The following is a 22,737-nucleotide window of genomic DNA, read 5'->3' as shown; positions in this document are numbered from 1 at the left end:
ATTTGTAGAATATATTAATTCCCAATTTATTTCTACTTGTAACAATGCACACCTTCCAGGTATTATGTTCCTTAGATTTATTTCTACTTTACTATAATGTTGAGCCTTACCTGGGAGTATTCATATCTTTTAGGCTGCTTTTAAGTTACAATATATGATTGAGTTATAAGTAAAATAAAGAAATTACAAGTATGTGTACCAGAGGTGGGTTCTACTTATCTTTACTACCAGTTCACAACGGGAGCTTCTACGAATGCACAGATCGTCAATTATGACATCCGGGTGGGTGGGCGGTGCCTCCCGCCGCTTTTACTACTGGTTCTAAAGAACCGGACAGAACCGGGAGCAACCCACCAATGATGTGTACAATGATGGAATGACAGCCAGTTTGGTCTAGTGGTTAAGTCAGTAGTCTAGAAAATGGGAGACTGTGAGTTCTAGTTCCGCTGTAGCCATGAAACCTGGCTGGGTGATCTTGGGGCCAGTCATTCACTCAGCTCAACTCACAGGGTTGTTGTCACAGGGAAAATGAATGAATGAATGAATGAATGAATGAATGAATGAATGAATGAATGAATGAAAATGAATGAATGAATACAACAAAACCACATTTAAAATTATATTCTTTTAAAATTATGTGTGTATTTTGTCCCTTTAGAAAATAAGGAAATATGTACACAACAGCAACATAAAATCTAAAACAATGGATTTTAAATGCAATTAATTATTCAATTCATACTTTCTAGACATGCATTCATAGGATTACCTTTTGCATCAGATATTTTAAAGTGCTTTGCTTTTATTATTCTGAATGTCCTGCTTTCCAGTAGACAAAAAAAACGATTTAAGCAAATATTCTTATCAGATTATCAAATATGTGGTAAAGAGTTCAGTGGCTTGCTGCCTCAAAATACTTGGCTCTCCAATTAAAAGGTTCCTAAAACTTTATTCCCTGGGTAGGTTTAATTTGGAACCAAAATTACCTCAGAATTGATTTGGTGACTGACAGAAATGCATCCAATATGACATGATCTTTTTTCCCTCTTTAGGTGAAGCGGAACAACACTCCACCTCTGTCGCTCTATGGCCAATTACTCTGGAGGGAATTTTTTTACACAGCTGCCACAAATAATCCTAAATTTGATCGCATGGAAGGCAATCCTATTTGCATCCAGATCCCATGGGACAGGAATCCTGAAGCTTTGGCAAAGTGGGCAGAAGGCAAGACAGGTTTCCCTTGGATTGATGCAATTATGACTCAACTGAGACAGGAAGGTTGGATTCACCATCTGGCCCGGCATGCGGTAGCCTGCTTTCTAACCAGAGGTGATCTTTGGATCAGCTGGGAATCTGGAGTGAAGGTGAGTCATGTCAGAAAGTGATAAAAAATACTGAAGGATGATGATGATGATGATTTAAGAAAGGATGGTTATATAGCCCATATGGAATTGAAACAGTTGTTCCCTTATAAAGGAAAAGTATTCTCTTAAAGAATCCTGATGATAAAAAGTCTCTTTTAAGGAATGAAAGCATGAATGAAAGATTTGAAAATAGTATCTTAGCAGAAATGATAGGAACATTTTCTGGGCAAATTCCCAGAAATCAAATTCAACTGGAATATAGTTTAGTGGCATTAGGCTTTTTTATATATAGTTTCTGTGTTTCTATAGATACTTAGTTCATGGTGTTAATATAGAAATAGCACTTAAGACTTATATAGGACTTCATTGTGCTTTACAGCCCTTTTTAACCAGTTTACAGAGTTAGCATATTAGCCCCAACAATCTGGGTCCTCATTTTACTGATCTCAGAAGGATGGAAGGCTGAGTCAACCTTGAGCCAGTGAGGATCAAACTCTTGGCTGTGGGCAGAGTTTGCCACAATACTGCATTCTAACTACTGTGCCACCATGGCTCTATTTACACACATATATAATATCCATTTTCCATTGCTGTGCAAACTCTGCCTAACTGGAGCCTAATACAGTAGCTTATTTTCAGGAATCAGGCTCTATCAGTTCCATGACTGAATTACTGCATCATGGTCTACCATTGAAAATAGTCCACGAGTTGCAGAAATCAGCTGATCAATTAACTACTGGGATAGTTAATTGTGAATGTATACTACTGATGTATATGCTGCACTGTCCGGTTGTGTTGACATTAAGTCAATTAAGATGTAAGTAGTAGAGCAGTGCAGGGCTTCAGATTCAGTAACAAAAATATCCTTTGAAATGTGTGGGACACTAATGTATCTATCCGCAACTCCCTAAATATTTAAACACTTTAAAGCACATCATACTGCAATCCGAGCGATACAATCTTAGGGAAGGGACAACTATTTTAAGGAGTTGCAAACAGATATTACGGTACATGAGTGCTTCTGAAGCATTTTGTGCCTTCAAATTCAAAGGATAGCTTAGTCTTACTAAGAAGTTCAGAATATAGGTATTTAAAGGCCTGCTTCCCCACCCTGCACTAAGATCAGCAGTAGAAGTGGGCCTAGCTTGCAGAATGGTGGATAGAACTGGGGCCTCAGTGATGGTGGCACCTCAATTATGGATTTTTCTCCTAGAACAAGTTTAGTTGCTTCAGCTCATTCTATTCTGTCATTTAAAGACTTCTTTGTTCACCACTCCTCTGTCCTATTCAAAATATCATTTCAATATATGTGTGCAAGGTAACAACTGCCCCAAGATCAGGCTGTTTTTTTTTAGACTGTCTTGAATCTAAATTTGTTATAAATATGCTTGTTATTTGCTATAAATAATAATGTTTTATTATTTTATGGAGGTTGGTTTAACACAGATTGTTTTTATCAAGAAATTTTATGGAAAATGTGTGTTAATACTTCAACAAGGCACACATTGCTCTTGGCTTCATTGGGAGGAGAGTAATATAAAAATAAAATGTACAACATAAAATGCACAGCAGTTAATTGGATTCATTCTCCAGGATCAGGGTCACTAAACATCAGAACTTTGTACAGCTGACAAGGCTTCCAAAACAGTTGACATAAGATCAGCAACAAACATGATACATCCACGGTCTAAAATTCTGTTTCTTTCCCTCACATCAAAATTGTACCCGCCACTGAAGAGAGTATTTGATTCAGACCACTCAAGCTTCCCGTGAAAGTCTTCCCTCACATTTTCTCTCTTTCTCTTTCCACAGGTATTTGATGAGCTGCTTCTGGATGCAGATTTCAGTGTGAATGCAGGTAGCTGGATGTGGCTTTCCTGCAGTGCTTTCTTCCAGCAGTTTTTTCACTGCTACTGTCCTGTTGGGTTTGGGCGTCGTACAGATCCCAGTGGTGACTACATTAGGTGAGCATATGGGCTGAAGTCACCACAGCTTTTGTCACACTAACGCCAAAATGAAAATTTACTCTTCCTTTTCCCTGTTATCCCCTTTTTTCCCCTTTGGTAGCACAGTTTTTGATTGTCAGTTCCCAAACAGGGGCTGTCTTGCATAAGTAGAGTAAAACATCTATTAAATAAGAATACAAGCTCATCTTTTTACATAATTGGGCTAGCTGACATCATACATAAACTAGTTACAATAATTAATGATAGTCCTTATTGATTTATTCTATAGGCGGTATCTACCCCAATTGAAAGGTTTTCCATCACGCTATATCTACGAGCCCTGGAATGCGCCTGTTTCGGTTCAAAAAGCAGCAAAATGTATAATTGGGATAGACTATCCCAAACCCATGGTGAACCACGCAGAGACCAGTCGACTAAACATTGAACGCATGAAGCAGATTTATCAGCAGCTCTCACGCTACAGAGGCCTTTGTATGTATATTTAATAATTTGTAATAATTTATTACATTTGTATGTTGCTCAAGACTCATCAGCTCTGGGACACACACACACACACACAAAACTAGGTAATATCACTAGTGCTAAAAGGGAGTGGATTTTTTTTAATTTGATATCAACACCCCGATGAGCAGAGATTAACACCAAGATTAACACTGGACCAGCAAAAGAGCCTGGTGGCTCAGCAGACTGATAGCATTGTGATTAACACCAGCTGTCTGCAATTACTGTAAGTTCGAATCTCACCAGGCTCAAGGTTGACTCAGCCTTCCATCCTTTCTAAGGTAAGTAAATTGAGGACCCAGTTTGTGGGGGCAATAAGCTGACTTTGTATAAATTACAAAAGTATGAAGGCTATTGCTTAACGCATTGTAAGCCGCCCTGAGTCCCTGGAGAAGGGCGGCATATAAATCAATTTTTTTTAAAAAAATCAAGAAATAACAATGCCCACTCCCTGTTAGCACTGATGATGTATACCTAGTTTGGTAATGAAACATCTGCAAGAAAGCAACTAAGCTCAGAGAGTACCAAGGACCCCAGAGTTCAACCTTGAGCTATAAATTTTGTCTTTCATTAATGTGTGAATGTACTTTAAGACACAGTGAAAATGTAGGCCTGCTCTTTAATAGAGATGTCCTTTTTTTTTTCAGGTTTATTGGCCTCTGTCCCATCCTGTATAGAAGACTTCAGTAATATAACCACAGACCTTCCTTCAGCCCATGGAAGCTGCAGCAATACAAGTGAGCAAGTGCTTTCCACAAATTATGCAACTTTTCAGTGGCATTAGACCACACTTTCACTTTTAATATAGCTTCAATAAACCTCTTGGAATGATTTGTATATTCTAATAGTGGCTTAAAAGTGAAAGAGAAATAACATGGTACCACCTTCAGTGAGAAACTCTGAAGCAAAATGGTAAACAGAAATCTACAATTAAAGCACTTTCTCCCATATAGTTTGGGATATGTACCTTCTATCTAGCACAGTAAAAACTTGAAAGCCTAAATGACAACTTTTGAGATTCTAGAAGATGAGGAGAGGTCTAATGGCACCTCTTCTACTTGTCTTTTTACAGTATTAAGGCAGTCCCAGTGTACATCTCCAAAACGAAAATGTTATGCTGGGGAAGAAAACAGTGAAGAGCTCCACAAAAGAGCAAGGATGATGGTACATCAGGGATCAAAGAACCCACAACAAGAACTTTTGCAAGTGAGTAGCTATAGAAGCCTGAGCAGGGGGTTGGACTAGAAGACCTCCAAGGTACCTTCCAACTCTGTTATTCTGTTGTTCTGTGAATGTTAGATATTTGGGGTGTGCAATGACCCAGTCAAATAATTTGGATTTCTATTCCTTTACTGCTTTGGGACAACAGTGTAAAGATGATAAAGGGGACAGCCCAGAGGATTGAGGAGGAAGGTAAAATTTTGAGCCTCCTTAGTTTTTGGAATGTTGTTTTGAGAGAAAATAAGTGCATTACTTCATAAACAGAATTTAATGGCTCTGGTTTCTATGTTTGGGCTCAATTAAATTATCCATTCAAATTCTGCATTTTTCTGCAGAAATTCAGGCACATGGAAACTACAAAATGAGGCTTGAAGAGGAAAGTTTCACCTAGTCCACAGATTGCTACCTTTGCATTAGATTTACCCTCAGGGTTACAATGTAGGGTCTTTGAAAATTTGCAGGATTGTCGTCTTTCCACTATTAAATATTGAGTCTAAATTTATTTCTTTTCTTAGTACATTTATGCCTTGTGCAATCAGAATTGCTTGTCAGGAAGAAATACTTCTATTTCATTTTTCTAAAAACTCAATCAGAAGTGACAATTTTGTGAACAGTCTGAAGCACAAAATAATCAGAAAGAGCAAAGGCCTTATATATTGATCTTTTTTGTTTATTTGCAACATTCAGTCAACATTTTTCCTCCTGTTGAGAGCTGGCACAGGAATAGTTGTGACTGTTCTATTTTAGACATTACAAAGAATATAGAAAATATAAAGGGAAAATCTGAGGAACTATTGGTTTTTCTTAGATTACCTAACATCTGAATGTAAATTAATACCGATATCAACATAATACTAGAAGTTAAGAGAGTTGGTGTTCCATATAAAATATTGAAAAATATGACTTCTACTAGCATTTGAAAGTTTTTGTTTTGTGTTTCTTTAATTGCAGTTATTATTAAAAAATAGACACATTGTTATAGGTTAGTTGATTCAGCTAATATCCTTTTTCTTTTAGTCTACTAGCCTACTTGGGATGAGCATTTTTTGTAATGATCTGAAATTTTATTATTTAATTTTCATTATATACTACCGTATTTTCCGGCGTATAAGACGACTTTTTAACACATGAAAATCTTCTCAAAAGTCGGGGGTCGTCTTATACGCCGGGTGTTGTTCTCCTGTAACCAGGCAGACCAGCCCGAAAGGCTCTGACGAGCCTTAAATGGCTCTGGCGAGCCCAGCTCTGACGATCCCAGCTGAGTTCCCTGCAATTCAGCTGGGATCGCCAGAAACCATGTAAAAGGAAAAAAGTTTTTTCCCTTTTACTCTGACGATCCAAGCTCTGACGATCCCAGCTGAGTTCCCTGCAACTCAGCTGGGATAGCCAGAGCCATGTAAAAGATAAAAAGTTTTCCCCCTCCAGCTTGCTTACCTCAGCTGCTAGTCCCAACGCTTGCCTTGCTTCGCTTCCCTGAATCTATTCCATCAGCAATCAGCAATCAAGCAAGCAGGGAGTTGTGGACTTCAACTCCCAGAATTCCTCAGCCAGCAAAGTAAAGCTGGCTGAGGAATTCTGGGAGTTGAAGTCTACAAGTCTTAAAGTTGCCAAGGTTAGAGACCCCTGTTCTATTGGGTAAGTTTTTTTCCCCTTTGGGAGCTTTAAAAAAAATAGTCAATTGGGGTTTTTTTAGTTGTTCTTTTTTAGACCTAGCCATTTAAAGTTTAGGAAGTTTTAAATTTAGCTTTCATATAAAAATAAAAATAAAATAAAATAAAATAATATTTGTGCAGCTTTCTGAGATTTAGTGTGTTTCTGTAGTGTTTCACTCTAACTACACAAACACACAAAATCTCACAAAGCTGTATGTGGAATTTTGTGTGTGTAAAGTGTGAAAGTTGGTTTTTTGGACTTTTTGTGGCTGTGTGAGGTTCCTGCTTGTTGCAGGGGCCATTTTGGGTCTAGCACAGCTGCTTTTACATTGTGGGTGAGCCAGTTGTGTTGTGTTGTGTGTGTTTAGAGTGTGAAAGTTTTTTGGGGGGGCTTTTTGTGGCTGTGTGAGGTTCCTGCTTGTTGCAGGAGCCATTTTGGGTCTAGCACAGCTGCTTTTACATTGTAGGTGAGCCAGTTGATGTTTTTTAATTTTTATTTGGTGTGCGTTGGAAGAGGGGTAGTCTTATACGGCGAGTATAGCCCAAACCCTATATTTTAACAGGAAAAGTTGGGGGTCGTCTTATACGCCCAGTCGTCTTATACGCCGGAAAATACGGTATCTCATTTTGAAAATGTCAATTATAGCCACTTTGATCATTAAAACAATAACTTTATTTATATTTCATATTTCTAAACCACCTATCTTCCTCAGGGCTCTATTGCCTTTTTAATAATAGCATGGATACTGAGACAAACCTTAAACTTTCTTAAGGTTATCCTTTCAGGACCCCTTCCCATTTTTAAAGATTATGGAGGACTATAAAAGAGCTTTTGTTTATATGGGTTATGTTTTTGAATATTTACAATATTAAAAATTGGATTCAGTGCTGCTGCCACTGCTTCTCATAATTGTTTGATGGGATTTTAATATTGTATTGTAACATAGGCTGGCAAATAATTTTGATTTCATGGACTCTTGAGAGGATCTTGGGAGACCCTTAGGGGGTCCTTGAACACCACTTTAAGAAACATTGGCTCAGGAATTCTGGGAGTTGAAGTTCACAAGTCAGAAAGGGGCCATAGAGCCGAGGTGGCGCAGTGGTTAGGGTGCAGTACTGCAGCTACTTCAGCTGACTGGTAGTTCAGCAGATCAGCGGATCAAATCTCACCGGCTCAAGGTTGACTCAGCCTTCCATCCTTCCGAGGTGGGTAAAATGAGGACCCAGATTGTTAGGGGGCAATATGCTATTTAGTATGCTGTCTTTGGTGTGAGCTGCCCAGAGTCCTTGGAGAGAGGGTGGCATAGAAATATGACTAATAAATAATAATAAACAAATAGTGCCCCACCTCTGGTTTAGGTGATTCCTTTTGTTTTAAAAATATTTGTTAGAAATCTTGACAAGTTGGGACTTAAAAGGAGTCTGCAGAAGGCACCTCTGTTTCAAATTTGGTTCTTTGATGCCAATATATTTCTGTTGAGAGTTAGTTTCTGATTTTCCTTTCTTGAAGCAGAAATATGATTATATACTAGCAGCGTAGTCTTTACCTTTTGATTGCCAAATAAAGCATTCATTCATTCAGAGAATGTAAATATTGCCTTCCTCTAAGGATCTCAAAAGGGTTTACATGGAGCTTACTTTGTTTTATCCTTACAGTGATATTACATGTATAAATTGGGCAGAGAATCAGTGATTTGACAAAGATATTCTACAAATATTTTTGAAGGATGCATAGGACATCCTTTCTTTGTGTTCTCTTATTTTTAAACATTCTTGTTGTTTTTCCTTCTTTTGTAATCTTTCTACGCAGTCACATTTTCTTTTCCTTCTTGTTTTCCTTTTTAAAATGGGAGAGGGGAATGGATACTATCTTAGATTATTGTGCTATAATTTAGAATAAATATTACATTTTTCTCCTAGGGAATGCTTTCATTGCTCCTTCTCCCTGAGATTTTGGAATGTTTTCAGTGATTCTATACTTTTAGCAGCCTTGACATGCTCATCCTTACAAAATTGCTGTGGTTTTATTGCCCTCTACTGCAAGGATTGAATATTGTCATTGTTATTTATTCATTTCTTGCTTTTCTGGGTTTTGCCACATCATGTTTCTCATTATACATTCTTTATAATTGTCTTCAGAAACTCTCTTTGCCATTAGGCTCCTTATTTAGCTCCAGCTTTCTTTCTTATCTCCTACTTTTCAGATTTCCAATAAATAACTTCTTGGTTGCATTAGACTGTTAATCACTGCTTTGTGACATCCATATTACTAAAAGTCTGTAGAGAGTCTCAGTCATCCAGGTCATGGTTGTCCCAAAGGTGCTTTTTCTGGAGGCAACTGGACTTACTTGTTTTTCTTATGAAAACGTTTTGCTTCTCATCCAAGAAGCTTCTTCAGCTCTGAAAGGATAGTGGGGAATGGAAGGATTTATATTCCTTGCAGAAAGCTGGTAATTTGCATCCTTTTAGAGGGTCATTGAAGCACTTGGAGGTTTATCTGTGTCCTCAGGGTCATCTGAGTAGTGCTCCTGGTTCCTGTAGTCTGCATTTTTTCCTCTGGAAATCTTTCCTTTTTTTTTTCTTTTGAAGACTAGAAGAATATAAATCGTTCCATTTCCCACTATCCTGTCAGAGCTGAAGAAGCTTCTTGGATGAGAAGCAAAACGTCTTCAAAAGAAAAAACAACCATGACATAGGATAGGATAGGATAGGATAGGATAGGATAGGATAGGATAGGATAGGATAGGATAGGATAGGATAGGATAGGATAGGATTTTTTATTGGCCAAGTGTGATTGGACACACAAGGAATGTCTTGGTGCATATGCTCTCAATGTACATAAAAGAAAAGATATGTTCATTAAGAATCAGAAGGTACAACATTTAATGACAGTCATAGGGTACAAATAAGCAATCAGGAAACAATATCAATATAAATCATAAGGATGCAAGCAACAAAATTACTGTCATAAGTAGAAGGAGATAGGTGGTGGGAACGATGAGAAGATTAATAGTAGTGCAGACTTAGTAATAGTTCCCTCTTAGTAAACAGAGGGAATTATTTGTTTAGCAGAGTGATGGCATTCAGGAAAAAACTGTTCTTGTGTCTAGTTGTTCTGGTGTGCAGTGCTCTATAGTGTTGTTTTGAGGGTAGGAGTTGAAACAATTTATGTCCAGGAATGTGAGGGGTCTGTAAATATTTTCACAGCCCTCTTTTTGACTCTTGCAGTATACAGGTCCTCAATGGAAGACAAGTTGGTAGTAATTGTTTTTTCTGCAGTTCTAATTATCCTCTGAAGTCTGTGTCTGTCTTGTTGGGTTGCAGAACCAAACTAGACAGTTATAGAGGTATAGATGACAGACTCAATAATTTCTCTCTAGAACTGAATCAGCAGCTCCTTGGGCAGTTTGAGCTTTCTGAGTTGGCGCAGAAGGAACGTTCTTTGTTGAGCTTTTTTGATGATGTTTTGATGACTGAGAATCTCTACAGACTTTAAGCTATACAACACCCTTTGAATGGTGTGGGAGTAGGAGTGGATTTCCAGAGGAAAAAATTGCAAACTACAGGAACCAGGAGCACTACTCAGGTGATCCTGAGGACACAGATAAACCTCCAAGTGCTTCAACGACCCTCTAAAGGATGCAAATTATCAGCTGTCTGCAAGGAATATAAATCCTTCCATTCCCCACTATTCTGTCAGAGTTGAAGAAGCTTCTTGGATGAGAAGCGAAATGTCTTCAAAAGAAAAAAACGAGAAAGTATAGTTGCCTCCTGAAAAAGTACCTTTGGGACATCCATATTACTACTTCCTCTTTGTACATCTTAAAATCTCTGCCAAATATTTTAACTTTCATCTCGTCTTCTTTTCTGTTTTGACTTATATAGAATGTACATTTGTGGATAGGGCTGTTTATTTTTACATATTTGAAACTTTTCAAAATAGAGAGGATGCTCGTTATTCATGGTAGAGGTAGCCCTCGCTTAATAAGGGTAATTGAGACCGGCAATTCCATTGCTAAATGGATGTGGTTGTAAAACATAATGTCATGGGAAGTATCTGTTGCTATTGATAGGAGAATTTCACACAGTCACAGCATCCTCTGATCATGTGATTGGCATTTACGACCTCCTGCCAGCTTCTCCATATTGACCTTGCTTGTTGGAATTAGGGTCATAAATAGTAATCATGTGACCATGGGACATTGTAACCATTGTAATAGTGAGCCAGTTGCCAACCGCTCAAATCACAATCATGTGACCTCTTGCAATGGATGCAACTATGAAGAATGGTCATAAGTCCTCCCATTCAGGTCTGTGGTAATTTCAAACGATTGCTGAATGAGGACTATACCTGGAGTTGTGTTTTATAAAGTCATTGCAAACACTGAATTAGTGAATATTGAAACCTCACTTGGGAACTTGTGCATTGGATGACTCATTTGTTTGACCACTCTGCATAGTCACAAATGAAAGCGCTGCAGGTACCCTATTGATTTTATAGTAACAAATATATTTAGTGAGTAGCAAATTTGCAAATATATAATCCTCAAATAAAGAGAATTGACTGCAGGTACAGTCAATTCTACATAGTTTTCAGCTGGTGAGTCCTTTCCATAAATGAACAAACTCATTTGGATCACAGTTTTTATCTATTATTTATCAGATAGTGATAAATATATGTAGATAAAGATGTTTTCATTGTATTCTCTGCTTACATTCTCAGCTTGTGAGCAAACTGCTAAATAACCTTGGATTTCTCATTTCTTTTCAGACTGAATTTGGAAACTGACAAGACAAAAATAATGTCACAGAATGGCTAATGGAGTAATAGGGAAGTATTTTTGTATGAAGAATCACAACACTGAACAGCAATTTCATTTGTTGAGCATGTTGAATGCACAATACACAAGGACTCTAAATCTCTTATGAAAGAGGCAGTGAAAAAGTTTGGTCAATAAACAAAATCTCAGTGAACAAATACGTGCCTTTCTTGAGATTAGGGAATTAGTTTAAGGAAAATCTGGAGCTAAGACTTGCTCATTTGCAAGTTTATTCAAGGTACTGCAGATGGTATATCCTTTTTTGCTTCATTTAGCACATCCTTACTTCTTCTGTTGTCATTATTAGGAAGAACTTGGATGAACCGTGCAAAATATTTCATGGTGCTCCTAGTAATTCCATTTAAACACTCCATGCAACCACTAAACATGTGTACAGATGATATTATAGATGGAATCACATCTGCAAAAATATCATTAAACCAGTATTTATTGCTTCTATAAAAGCACAGTACTGGAACAACAGTGACCAATTTGAAGGTACTAAAAATACTAAATTGAATGTTTACTAGTGTGTTTATCTTCCAATCATGTTATTCTGAAACAAAAAAGATATATTGAACACCTAAAGCCATATATTTGCTTTGAGTTCTATGGTTTTATGCGTCAGGACATAGTAAAAATCACCTGGTCCTTAGCAGTTCTTAAAAGTAAGTAAATACTACCTCAGATGAACAACAACACATGACATATTACCACCATGTCATCATTTATTTTACAAAAAAGAAAGCCCAAATGAAGAAGCCATGTGTGAAAAACTTAAGTGCACCTTATGATTCAATAGCTTGTAGAACCACCTTTAACAGCAATATCAGTCTCACATCGTTGTTAGAAGAATTTTGGCCCGCTCTTCTTTACAACATTGCTTCAGTTCATTGAGGTTTGTGGGGATTTCTTTATGCACAGCTCTCATGAGGTCCCGCCACAGCATTTCAATCAAGCTGAGGTCTGAACTTTGATTAGGCCACTGCAATACCTTGATCCTTTTCTTTTACAGCCAATATGTTGTAGATTTGCTGGTGAGCTTGGGATCATTGTCCTGTTGCATGATCCAATGTCAGCCAAGCTTTAGCTATTGGACAGATGACCTCACATTTGATTCTGGAGTACTTTGGTATGTGGAGGACTTGATAGTCGACTCAATGACTGCAAAGTGCCTGAAACTTGTGGCTGCAAAAGAAGCCCAAATCATCACGCCTCCACTACTCTACTTAACAGTTGATACTAGATGTTTGTGCTGATATGCTTTACCAACTTTTAAGAACTGCTAAGAACCGGATTATTTTTACTATATCCTGATGGGTAAAACAATATAATTCAAAGAGGGTGTACAAGTAGTCCTTGATTTACGACCACAATCTCATTTAACAGTAGAAATTTGGGGTCAATTGTGGTTGTAAGTCGACTCAAATAAGCTAGTTTTGCCCCATTTTACAAATTACTTGTAACAGTTGTTAATGAATCTGGTTTCCCCATTGACTTTGTTTGTCAGAAGGTTACAAAAGGTGATTGCCTGACCCTGGGATACTGTGTCTGTCATAAATATGAGTCAGTTGCCAACCGTCCGAATTTTGATCATGTGACCATGAGGATGCTGCAGCGGTTATAAGTCTGGAAAATAAGTCATTTTGTTTTTCACTGCCATTGTAACTTTGAACGGTCACTAAGTGGACTGTTGTAAATCGAGGACTACCTGTACTTTCTTTTTCACCACTGTAATTTTGCTATGAAAAGAACAATAGATTTCAAAAACATAAAAAATAATATTAGTCACAGTATTCTAATTATATATACAATCTTGGCTTTAAATATATTCTAAACCATGTTTCTACCTCTTGTGGTTGAAAAAACAACTATTTGAAAGCAAAAGCAGGTCATTTGCTGAGTAAGATTTCTTGAGATCAAAATGTATGGCTTCACTGGCTTGTGTAGTTTCTTGTCTTCCTCCATAACTTTTCGGAATTGAATAAATTGTGAACTCCTCTATCCTAAGTGAACTTCTTCAAAGTTCTGTTTGGCTTTGGAAGAGTTTTTTGACCTCTGGAATTCTGCCATAAAATTCCTCTTTCTCTTTAAGAAGTTTGTGGCATGGATTGACCCAATTTGATGGTGATTTGCATGGAATTACTGTGATGTTGGGAAACTGAAAGGTCTTTATTTTGATTTTGTCACCATTTCTCATTGCGAATAAATTGCTTATGAAGGCCTATATGCCATACGCAATGTTTCTCAACCTTGGCTGCTTTAAGATGCGTGGACTTCAACTCCCAGAATTCCCCAGCCAGCCCCAACTTCCCTTTGTTGGACAGAAACATCATAATTCCTTCAAAAATTCTGCATATTTATTTTTAGTGTAGCCTTAGCAGGATTGCTGCCTCCTACAGCATCTCAGTATCTTTATCCTTGAAAATATGAAATTGGTTCACGGATCTGGAGCCATGTCAGTAGTATCCTCCATTTCAATCTCGTTAACAGAGAGCTTCTAAGGGACTTAGCCATCAAAATTGGGAGTTTTGGGTCACTAGACATTGCAGTGGAAGAGTTAAAGGATACATTTGATATCAACTGAAACCTTACATACATAAGAAGAGTTCCTCTTTCTAATATCCAATGCATAATTAAAGAAGGAAGGGAATTCCAAAAAGGCATTAATTTTTATTGTATTGATTATACTACTGCTTTTGACTGTGTAGAATACAGCACAAGATGCATACCCCTTTAAAACTGGTATATTGAGGCATCCCATCTCCCTATTGAAGAATCTGTATGATAACCAAGAAGCAGCAACTAAAATATAGAGCAACAAAATGTTTCAAAATTGAGAAAGTGTACCAAGGTTGTAAACCTTGTCACCTTAATTGGATTAATTTGATAATTCCTCTTTGATTATTGAAGATGAAAGGAGAATGGAAAAGCCAATCGGCTACTGAATATTAAACAAAAACAAAAATTTTAAGAATATGTCAGGTAATGCTGACCCAATGCCAATACTGTAGAGAAGAAATTGAGAGAGTAACCAAGTTTTTTCCCTAGGCTCAAAAATTCAGAGAGATAGTGACTGTTGCCATGAAATAAGTAGCTGCTACTTGGGAGAATGTCTAACAGGTTGACATAATTTTTGACATGCAGAGATATCAGTTTTCATACATTTGTGAAAGGTGGACTATTAGAAAGACTGAATGAAGAAAAATGTACTGTGCTGGAGAAAATAGTTGATTTGGTTTGCCAGAAATAAAATCATGCTAGATGAAGTAAAATCTGCTCATTGAAAATACTAATAATGACACTAAAACATAATATTGTGAATACAGAATGTAAAGGCAAGAATAATTGGAGAAGACCTTTATGCTTGGAAAAATCAAAGGCAATAATCAATAATCAAAGGCATAGTTAGTCACCATGACCCAAAAATATATAATGATGCAAACAAGAGTACAAAAACTCAAAGTTACTGTAGACAATCCTGGCAAAATTGAGTCCATCAGGTCAGAGACACAAGTGATTGAACAACATCAACAATTTTACAAACCATTTTAATACTATGTATCCAGTATAATCCTTGGATAAAATTGCATAGGTCAAAATATCTCATCTGACCTCATGTTGCTATTATTAATTGCTAAACTATCATTTCTGACTTTCATAGAAGATAATTAATCTGCATTATTTGATGCCCTGTCTCCTGAAAATATATTCCTGTTTCTTACAACTACTACAATATAAATTTAAATTTTCAGTTTCGGCTCAAAATGTTTTGTCGCTTTTTACAGATGTTGTACAGTAACTATATTATACATGTTTTATTCTCTACAATGAATTCAATGGATGAATCAATGTTGTTTTGTATTTATTGTCAATAAACTGTACCAAACTGAGGGACCCCTAGTAACTTCTTACAAAACTCTTAATCCTTCCAAAATTGGGCCAGTTGTCCTGCTGTGGGAATTTAAGGCATAAGAGGCTTAAGAAGGATCCTTTTTGTCCATTAAATTCACCCAATGTTGTTGCTTACTCAAGTGACATCACAATCAGTACCTGTGCCCCACTGGTCTCCATGAAGGCCAAAAAATCTTCCTAATCTCTAAATTACTCAAAGGTTATCACAAACATGATGGCTTACATCATTGTTTCTCAATCTTGACAACTTAATATATGTAGGCTTCAACTCCCAGAATCCCCCTGCCATCATGTTGACTGGAAAATTCTGGGAGTTGAAGCCCACACATCTTACAGTTGCCAAGATTGAGAAACACAAACTTAAAGAATACAGGAGGAACAGTGATGGGTTGCTCCCGGTTTGGTCCGGTTCTTGCGAACCGGTAGTAATGGGGAGGCTCTGCCCACCCACCCGGATGCCATCATGAACGATCTGCACATGTGCAGAAGCGTGCTCCCGTTGTGAATCGGAGTTAAGTAGAACCCACCCCTGAGGAGGAAGTATCTCAAATGGAATTTGTATTTGAGCTGAAATTTGAACTGTGGGAAATGAAAGAAATGGATAACTGAGAACACAATATAGCTACGCAAAAATGCTTTTCACTGCTAGAAGTAGCTTGAATAACCGGTTTTAAAAATACTCTGAAATTAAAGATTGTTTTGTCTTGACTAATCACTTTGTTTCTGCCCAAGCCTTCGTCATATCCATCATCCAACTTTGTTTTCCATCTTTTGAACAGTGCTAAATTCTTCAGATTATACCATGCAATTAAGTTGCTTCGCAGCTGCTATGGTGAGCTAAAATTTTGAAGAATGCCCAAACTCTTATACTTTCAGAGCAAATTTTAAAAATAGCTGAAAGCTTGGATTTTTTTTTTACATTCTTACTGCATTTATCTTTTTACCACAGAATTTATTAATGGAATCCCAGAATTATTATTTTTAAGCCAAGAGTAACAACCTTTCTTGACTGTCTTGAAATAATCAGGAATGGAGCAAATATTTGCAAAGAAATTGCCATGAGCAACCAAGGCTTTGGAGTAATTTTCAATGATTTTTGAAATTGCTTGCTGCGTTCATAGAAGTCAAAGAATAATGACTTGAAACTTCATAAGCTTTAAATTGTTGGTACCGGTACTTCCAGTAAGTAAATCAGCTAGTCAGAAGTCAAAACATATGTTCCAGGAGAAGGTAATACGTTTAATAAAAGTTGAAATATTAATATATGAAATGATAGATGGCCCAACATGGCACACAGGAGCATAAATTAAGCCAGAGACACATCCTTTGGTGCCTGATAAATTCACTCATCTGACTTCGAACATTTAAAAATCTTTTAAAGTAAGAAAAATGGAGAGCTGGCTACAAAGATTCAGTGTACAGTGGTACAGGTAGTCCTTGACTTACAACAGTTCATTTAGTGACCATTCGAAGTTACAATGGCAATGAAGAGTGATTTATGACCATTTTTCACACAATTGTTGCAGCATCCCCATGGTCACATGATCAAAATCCAGACACTTGGCAACTGACTCTTATTCATGACGTTTGCCGTGTTCTGGGGACATGTGGTCACCTTTTGCAACTTTCTTACAAACAATGTCAATGGGGAAGCCAGGTTCACTTTAAAACTATGTTACTAACAACAATTGCAATGATTCACTTAACAACTGGGGCAAGGAAGGTCGTAAAATGGGGCAAAATTCACTTAACGAATGTTTCATTTAGCAACAAAAAATCTGGGCTCTATTGTGATCATAAGTGGAGAACTACCTGTAGTTTTATTTCCAATAATGCTTCTGAGCCATGTAACCTTTCTTAAACAATGAAAATGATGAGTGGGTGTAGTTTAGTATATTGTTGGAATTGTGCCCACTTGCCTAGACAAAGAACAAAGGTGAAAAGAAAAATCCAGTGCTAGGAGATGGTAAATTACTGCTTCTTAGTTATTAGGTTCGCTATGGCTTCCATTTCGTGAATGAGTAAAGATTGTCCAGCAAGGGCAATTCACATGTTCTTAAAATGTCAAATGAGTCCAGAAGCCTCAAATGATGAGAGCACTGTTACATTGATATTAAAACCATAGGATTTGTGCAAAAAGAAATTAAAAACTGCATTAGCACTTCAGATACTTTCTATGATTTTCACAATAGGTTTAGCCTGAAATAAAAGAAATACATTTAGTGTAGCTTTTAGATACTAAGATCATTTGCAGGACACTTTGGGAGAAATGGTTATATTAACCACTTGGGAAACTCGTAATAATATTAGCATCTGTCACACAATACTATATACTTAACTGTTGATAAGAAAGACAAAAAGTCTGCACAGAAAACATTATAATACCTGGAGACAGCAAAAGAGAAGAGGAAAAACTGGAAAAAATCACAAAATACAAAGATCTGCACATAGAAGTAGAATGACTCTAGCAAAAGAAAGTGAAGATAATATTAACAGTAATAGGTGCCTTGGATGGAATTCCAAAACATTTGGAATTGAACTTGAACATCATCGGCATTGACAAAATCTCCTTCAGTCAATTGCAAAGACGCAGCCTTACTTGGAATATTTTACATTCTGTGATGATACCTTTAAGACTATCAAACAACAGCATCTGCCTATCCCAGGTCCCTGGGAAGGACTCAATAAGTGGATAAAAATGCCAAATCCAGTCTAAACATCTGACTCCCTGAAAGAACCCAATTAAAGACATTAGTCAAAAATTATACTTGTTCATTTATTGAGGCATAGGCAGTAAAGGTAAGATTAGAACCGGCAACAGGGATGGCACTTTCTATGCTGCTATAGTTTTCTGCCAATTTAAAGATGGGTATAGACAATATCAGGGACACAGTGGCTCAGTGACTAATCAATTGAAAGGTCGGCAGTTCAGCAGTTTGAATCCCTGTTGCCGCGTAACGGGATGAGCTCCCATTACTTGTCCCAGCTTCTGCCAACCTAGCAGTTCGAAAGCACGTAAAAAAATGCAAGTAGAAAAATAGGGACCACCTTTGGTGGGAAGGTAACAGCATTTCGTGCACCTTTGGCGTTTAGTCATTCCAGCCACATGACCACGGAGAAATCTCCAGACAGTGCTGGCTCTTCAGCTTTGAAACGGAGATGAGCACCGCCCCCTAGAGTTGGGAATGACTAGCACATATGTGCGAGCGAAACCTTTACATTTACCTTTATAGACAATATCAATCCAGCAATGGAAAAAAATCATTGGTACATCAATGATCCTTCTGGTCAATTAGAACCATATAGAATGCAACACTGAGATGGTAGAGTCAACTTTCTGATTTATCCAGATCATAAAGATATGGGTGATCTGGGGCTGAACTCCAATTCTTTGCTTAATCTCAGCCTCGTGGTGTAATTAGAAGGTTGTGGTGTGGTCAATGTAGGATAGTAGAGTGTTGTGTGTTGCCTTGATAAGAGGGCTAGATCATGGTATAGTGGATTAAGGTGCTAGACTACACTGGAAAGAGCCAGGTTCAAACTTTGGACCCGTCCTTCTTTCAGAAGACTGAGGCAAAACCTGGAGGAGGAAGCATTTGTACACCGCCTTGAGCTTCTAAAGGACCAGTGAGATCTATATCTAAAAAATAAATAGATGTTAGAGATGATATTCCCTATTTCCTTCTTGCTGCATGTTTGCACATCGGCCTTTTCTCCCCTGTACTAATTCGGTAAATTTCATGGAAGCAGAGCTGTGTCTTTTTAGGGGGAGGCAAGCATGAGTGATTTCCTTCTTACTGTTGATTCAAGGTTGGTCTGTGCTGTTGGATGGTGATGATGACTTGATCATAGGCATTTATTATACTGTTGCTATTAGCATTGGAAGCTTTTGATTTGTTTATTAAATTTATATACCACCATCTCACTCTGAAAAGCGACTCTTGGGCAGCATACAATTAAAACAATTTATTTTAAGGCCTCTTCCCTGCCACCACTACCACCACCGTCACCACTGCTAGGGGTCTCCTCTCACCTTGCTTGGGTCCTCACCCCACTTGCCTCGCGCAATTCTCCCCCACCTGTTTCTCTGACACGGATTCCTCCTCTCCTCACCCACCCACTCACCCTCGCCAGCCATTCAGGCCCCACCGCAGCTTCCCACCTTTCTGCCTCTCCTTCACAGGTGCTTCTTCTCTACTCTCTTCACACACACCCGCCCCCAACCTTGCAGGCTACCCGCTTGGCCGAGGTTTGGGGGCGGGGGGGGGGGGAAGCAATAGCTTCACCTGCTCTTGGCAAGAGGAAGGAGAGAGGGGGGGGAGGACGGGGCTGCTGTGTTCCAGCCTGGCAGTGGGGGCGACCTTCCGTCTTGTTGCAGTTGCTCGTGGTCACCACTGCCTGCCCCTCTCCGTCCCCCCCCCCCCACGCTCTCCCGCCCTCCCGCTCCGAACCGTTGTTGACCCTCTTCCCTCCCACCCCATTTCTCGCCACCGCGCCAGCACCGCCACCATCCGCGCCCGCTCCGGTAACTAATCGCCGTCTGGCTGCGAACACTCCCTTCGCCCTGCCCGCCTACCGGCCTGCCAGCCAGCATCAGCATCCTCCCCTCCGCCTCTCTTCCTCCCCCACCTACCCCCCCCCACCCCCGTTTGCATGGAGAGGGAGAATGGCGGAGAGAGAGAAAGGAGCCACGTCCCCGACCGGATCCTCCCCGTTCTTGGGGCTGCACCTCGCCTCGCCCCCCAGTTTCAGGTACTGGAGTCGTCGTCGTCCCCCCCATCTCAGCCATCCCCGGGGGAGCCTTTGGGAAAGGAGATGCTGTAGCGGCAGGAAAGGTGGGAAGTGGGGTGGGGGAGGAAGGAAGCAACAGCCTCTACTCTGCCATCTCTTTTCTAACCCGTTTTTTCCATGATTTACCTTCCCCCCCCCCCGGGCATCCCGTCCCCCTTCATTCTGTGGGGCTGCTGAGAGAGGGGGGGGGAGGGAGGGAAGGAGAGAGAGAGAGAGAGAGGTTCCCGCCCCATCCCTGTTATCTATTGCCTTGATGTTTATTATAGGGGATGAGATGAATGAGGCTTCTCCTCACCCATGCTCCAATCCATAAGATGAAAAGGGAAGGCGTTTGGAGATTTCCCGCTCCCTGCTAGTTCATTCATACCTCGGCAGGGGTAGGGAGGGTAGAAGATTTGGGGGTCCGGAGAGCCGAATCGGAAGGCCAGTGGGGATGTGCAGCTGACCTCCCCTTTCTTTCTCGCCACTCCAGCTTGAGCCTTGCCAGGCATTAACAAGCAAGTGGGTGCCAGCACCATGTCTCCCCTCTTCCTTCCGAACAGGTGGGGGTCCCCGATTGGCCAGCACACAGGACTCCTTGAAGGAAGTGAAAGCAGCCCAGCTGCCTTTGGAAGAGGAGCCATGAGTAATTGGGGTGGCCGAAAGAGATAGTGATCATGGTTATCCTGCTGATTTGTTTTGTGGGAAGAAGAGGAAGAGGAAGGCTCCTTCTTCACCTTCCTCTGAAAATAACTGACATTTAAATGGCTCTGCATACACTTGCTTCAATGAACTCGTGAGCACAACCTCTCCTCCCCACACTGTTGCCATCCCACACGTATTCCTGAAAATATGCATATAACTGTTTCTTGCACTGCTCTGGCCTTCCCTTTCCACACATTTCTCTCCTGCCGTTTGCTACAAATCTTTCTCACTCTCATAAGCACTCATCATTTCTTACCCCAGAAAAATATTACCGTTCTTCAGAAAATTCTTCGGTTTAAATACTTAAATTAAGTCGTCTTCAGGTTTGGAGGCAAATGGAATGCTAGTTAAAAGGAACTACAATATTTGAGATAATGCCAGATATGAACATAATGCTTGAAAGGAATTAGCAATTGCTTCAGCAGGTAATACAGCCAGATCTTAAACCATTTATCTAAAATTGAATAGAAGAAGTACCTGCCTCGAAGACATTTTTTTCCTGAAATTACATGTTGCATTTGGTCAGCACCTCAATGTTTGCCTCTGTAACTGTTTGTAATTGTAACTGGGTTTTTTTTTAAATGGATGTCTGCTTTAAACTATTTTATGGATCTGGATGTTGTCTTTATGAGAACGGCTTGTAGATGTTAGATGCATTTCCAGATTGGTGTGCACTGGAGAGAGAAATGGTTTCCGGGCTGAAAAGATTGTGAAAGATAAATCATACTGCTTGATTTTACAGTATCTTTAACTTAAACTGATTACAATAACCAGGTGGATCAGGCCAAAGAAAAGGATTCTATGATTCCAATGATTCCAATAGATTCAGCTATCTAGTCACTGGTTCTGAGGATAATAATAATAATAGTAGTAGTAATAATAATAATAATAATAATAATAATAACAACAACAACAACAACAACAACAACAATAACAACAACAACAACAGTAGCAGCAAAGGAATATTTGTGCTAGAAAATCTCAGAAAATTAACTTGTTCTCAAGATCTCAAGATCTTTTATCTTTTCAGATGACCAAAGGATGCTTAGAAGTTTTACTAAGCTTCTCCGTATTCTATCTTCATCTAAGAACTTTGCTGTTAAGAACTAGCCATGCATGTTGTATCAGTATGTTTCTTATTTGTGGTTTTAAATAACAGAAGAAGTACTGAGATCAAAAAAGGCAGCCCATATCAATATTTAGATTTACTAAGTAGGATTTATCAAATGGCAAATTGTTTTGAGAATAAGCAGAGCAATCTTTACTATCACGTTTCTCTGCTCAACATATGAACCATCTTCCTAGATGGATTTAATTTAATCTAATTTCCTACTTCCAAGATTGACCAACCAGAGGAGCACATGAAAACAATAAACATCTTCTATCCAATGTCCTGTTACAATCTTTCTATACAGTTATATTGCACTTTTCACTTGATTTTCCTGACAGGAATTCAAAGGAGTGTGAATGTATGTCTGTATATGTACGTCTGTATGTATACAATATATACTATATATTTCTTCTCAGAATAATCATATGAAATAGGTTAGCCTAAACAAACTCTATCTTCTTGGTGATTGAGTGATTTGAATTCAGATCTCCTTAGTTTTAATTTGACAGTCCAATAACAATGCCAGAGTTTTTTAAGGAAAGTTGTTGGAGATATATTTAATTTATATCCTGTTTTTTTTTAAAAAAAGTACACAAGGCTGGACTCAATTAGTACTTGGTTAGGAGAATACTAGAGAATCAAATGGATTTAAACTGAGAAGTTGAAATAAAACCTTTGAAGAAATCAGTCACAAAGTACTTCTATATCTTTATC

The 22,737-nt window shown here is 38.7% G+C and overlaps 2 protein-coding genes across 4 annotated transcripts in view; both read left to right on the top strand.

Annotated features, from left to right (window-relative positions):
* The window catches only part of CRY2 (cryptochrome circadian regulator 2), a 35,095-nt gene extending 22,826 nt beyond the window's left edge, over nt 1-12,269 (top strand). The window contains exons 7-12 of the mRNA XM_034417431.3: nt 1,050-1,361; nt 3,174-3,325; nt 3,597-3,799; nt 4,477-4,566; nt 4,902-5,035; nt 11,474-12,269. Coding sequence (XP_034273322.2) covers nt 1,050-1,361; nt 3,174-3,325; nt 3,597-3,799; nt 4,477-4,566; nt 4,902-5,035; nt 11,474-11,491 — 909 coding nt within the window. The 3' untranslated portion in view covers nt 11,492-12,269. The remainder of the gene's footprint in view (nt 1-1,049; nt 1,362-3,173; nt 3,326-3,596; nt 3,800-4,476; nt 4,567-4,901; nt 5,036-11,473) is intronic.
* A 7,540-nt stretch (nt 12,270-19,809) lies between these two features.
* The window catches only part of MAPK8IP1 (mitogen-activated protein kinase 8 interacting protein 1), a 58,816-nt gene continuing 55,888 nt past the window's right edge, over nt 19,810-22,737 (top strand). The window contains exon 1 of one of the 3 annotated variants that reach the window (XM_087876747.1): nt 19,810-20,189. In XM_087876747.1, coding sequence (XP_087732873.1) covers nt 20,104-20,189 — 86 coding nt within the window. In that variant the 5' untranslated portion in view covers nt 19,810-20,103. The remainder of the gene's footprint in view (nt 20,190-22,737) is intronic. The other 2 variants (XM_087876756.1, XM_087876753.1) reach the window with 2 other exon arrangements.

The sequence above is a fragment of the Pantherophis guttatus genome, chromosome 1, assembly GCF_059756535.1.
Source record: "Pantherophis guttatus breed Tessera chromosome 1, ASM5975653v1, whole genome shotgun sequence".
Taxonomy (NCBI): domain Eukaryota; kingdom Metazoa; phylum Chordata; class Lepidosauria; order Squamata; family Colubridae; genus Pantherophis; species Pantherophis guttatus.
The sequence above is the reverse complement of the archived record's forward strand: the minus strand, read 5'-3'. Positions and strand labels throughout refer to the sequence as shown.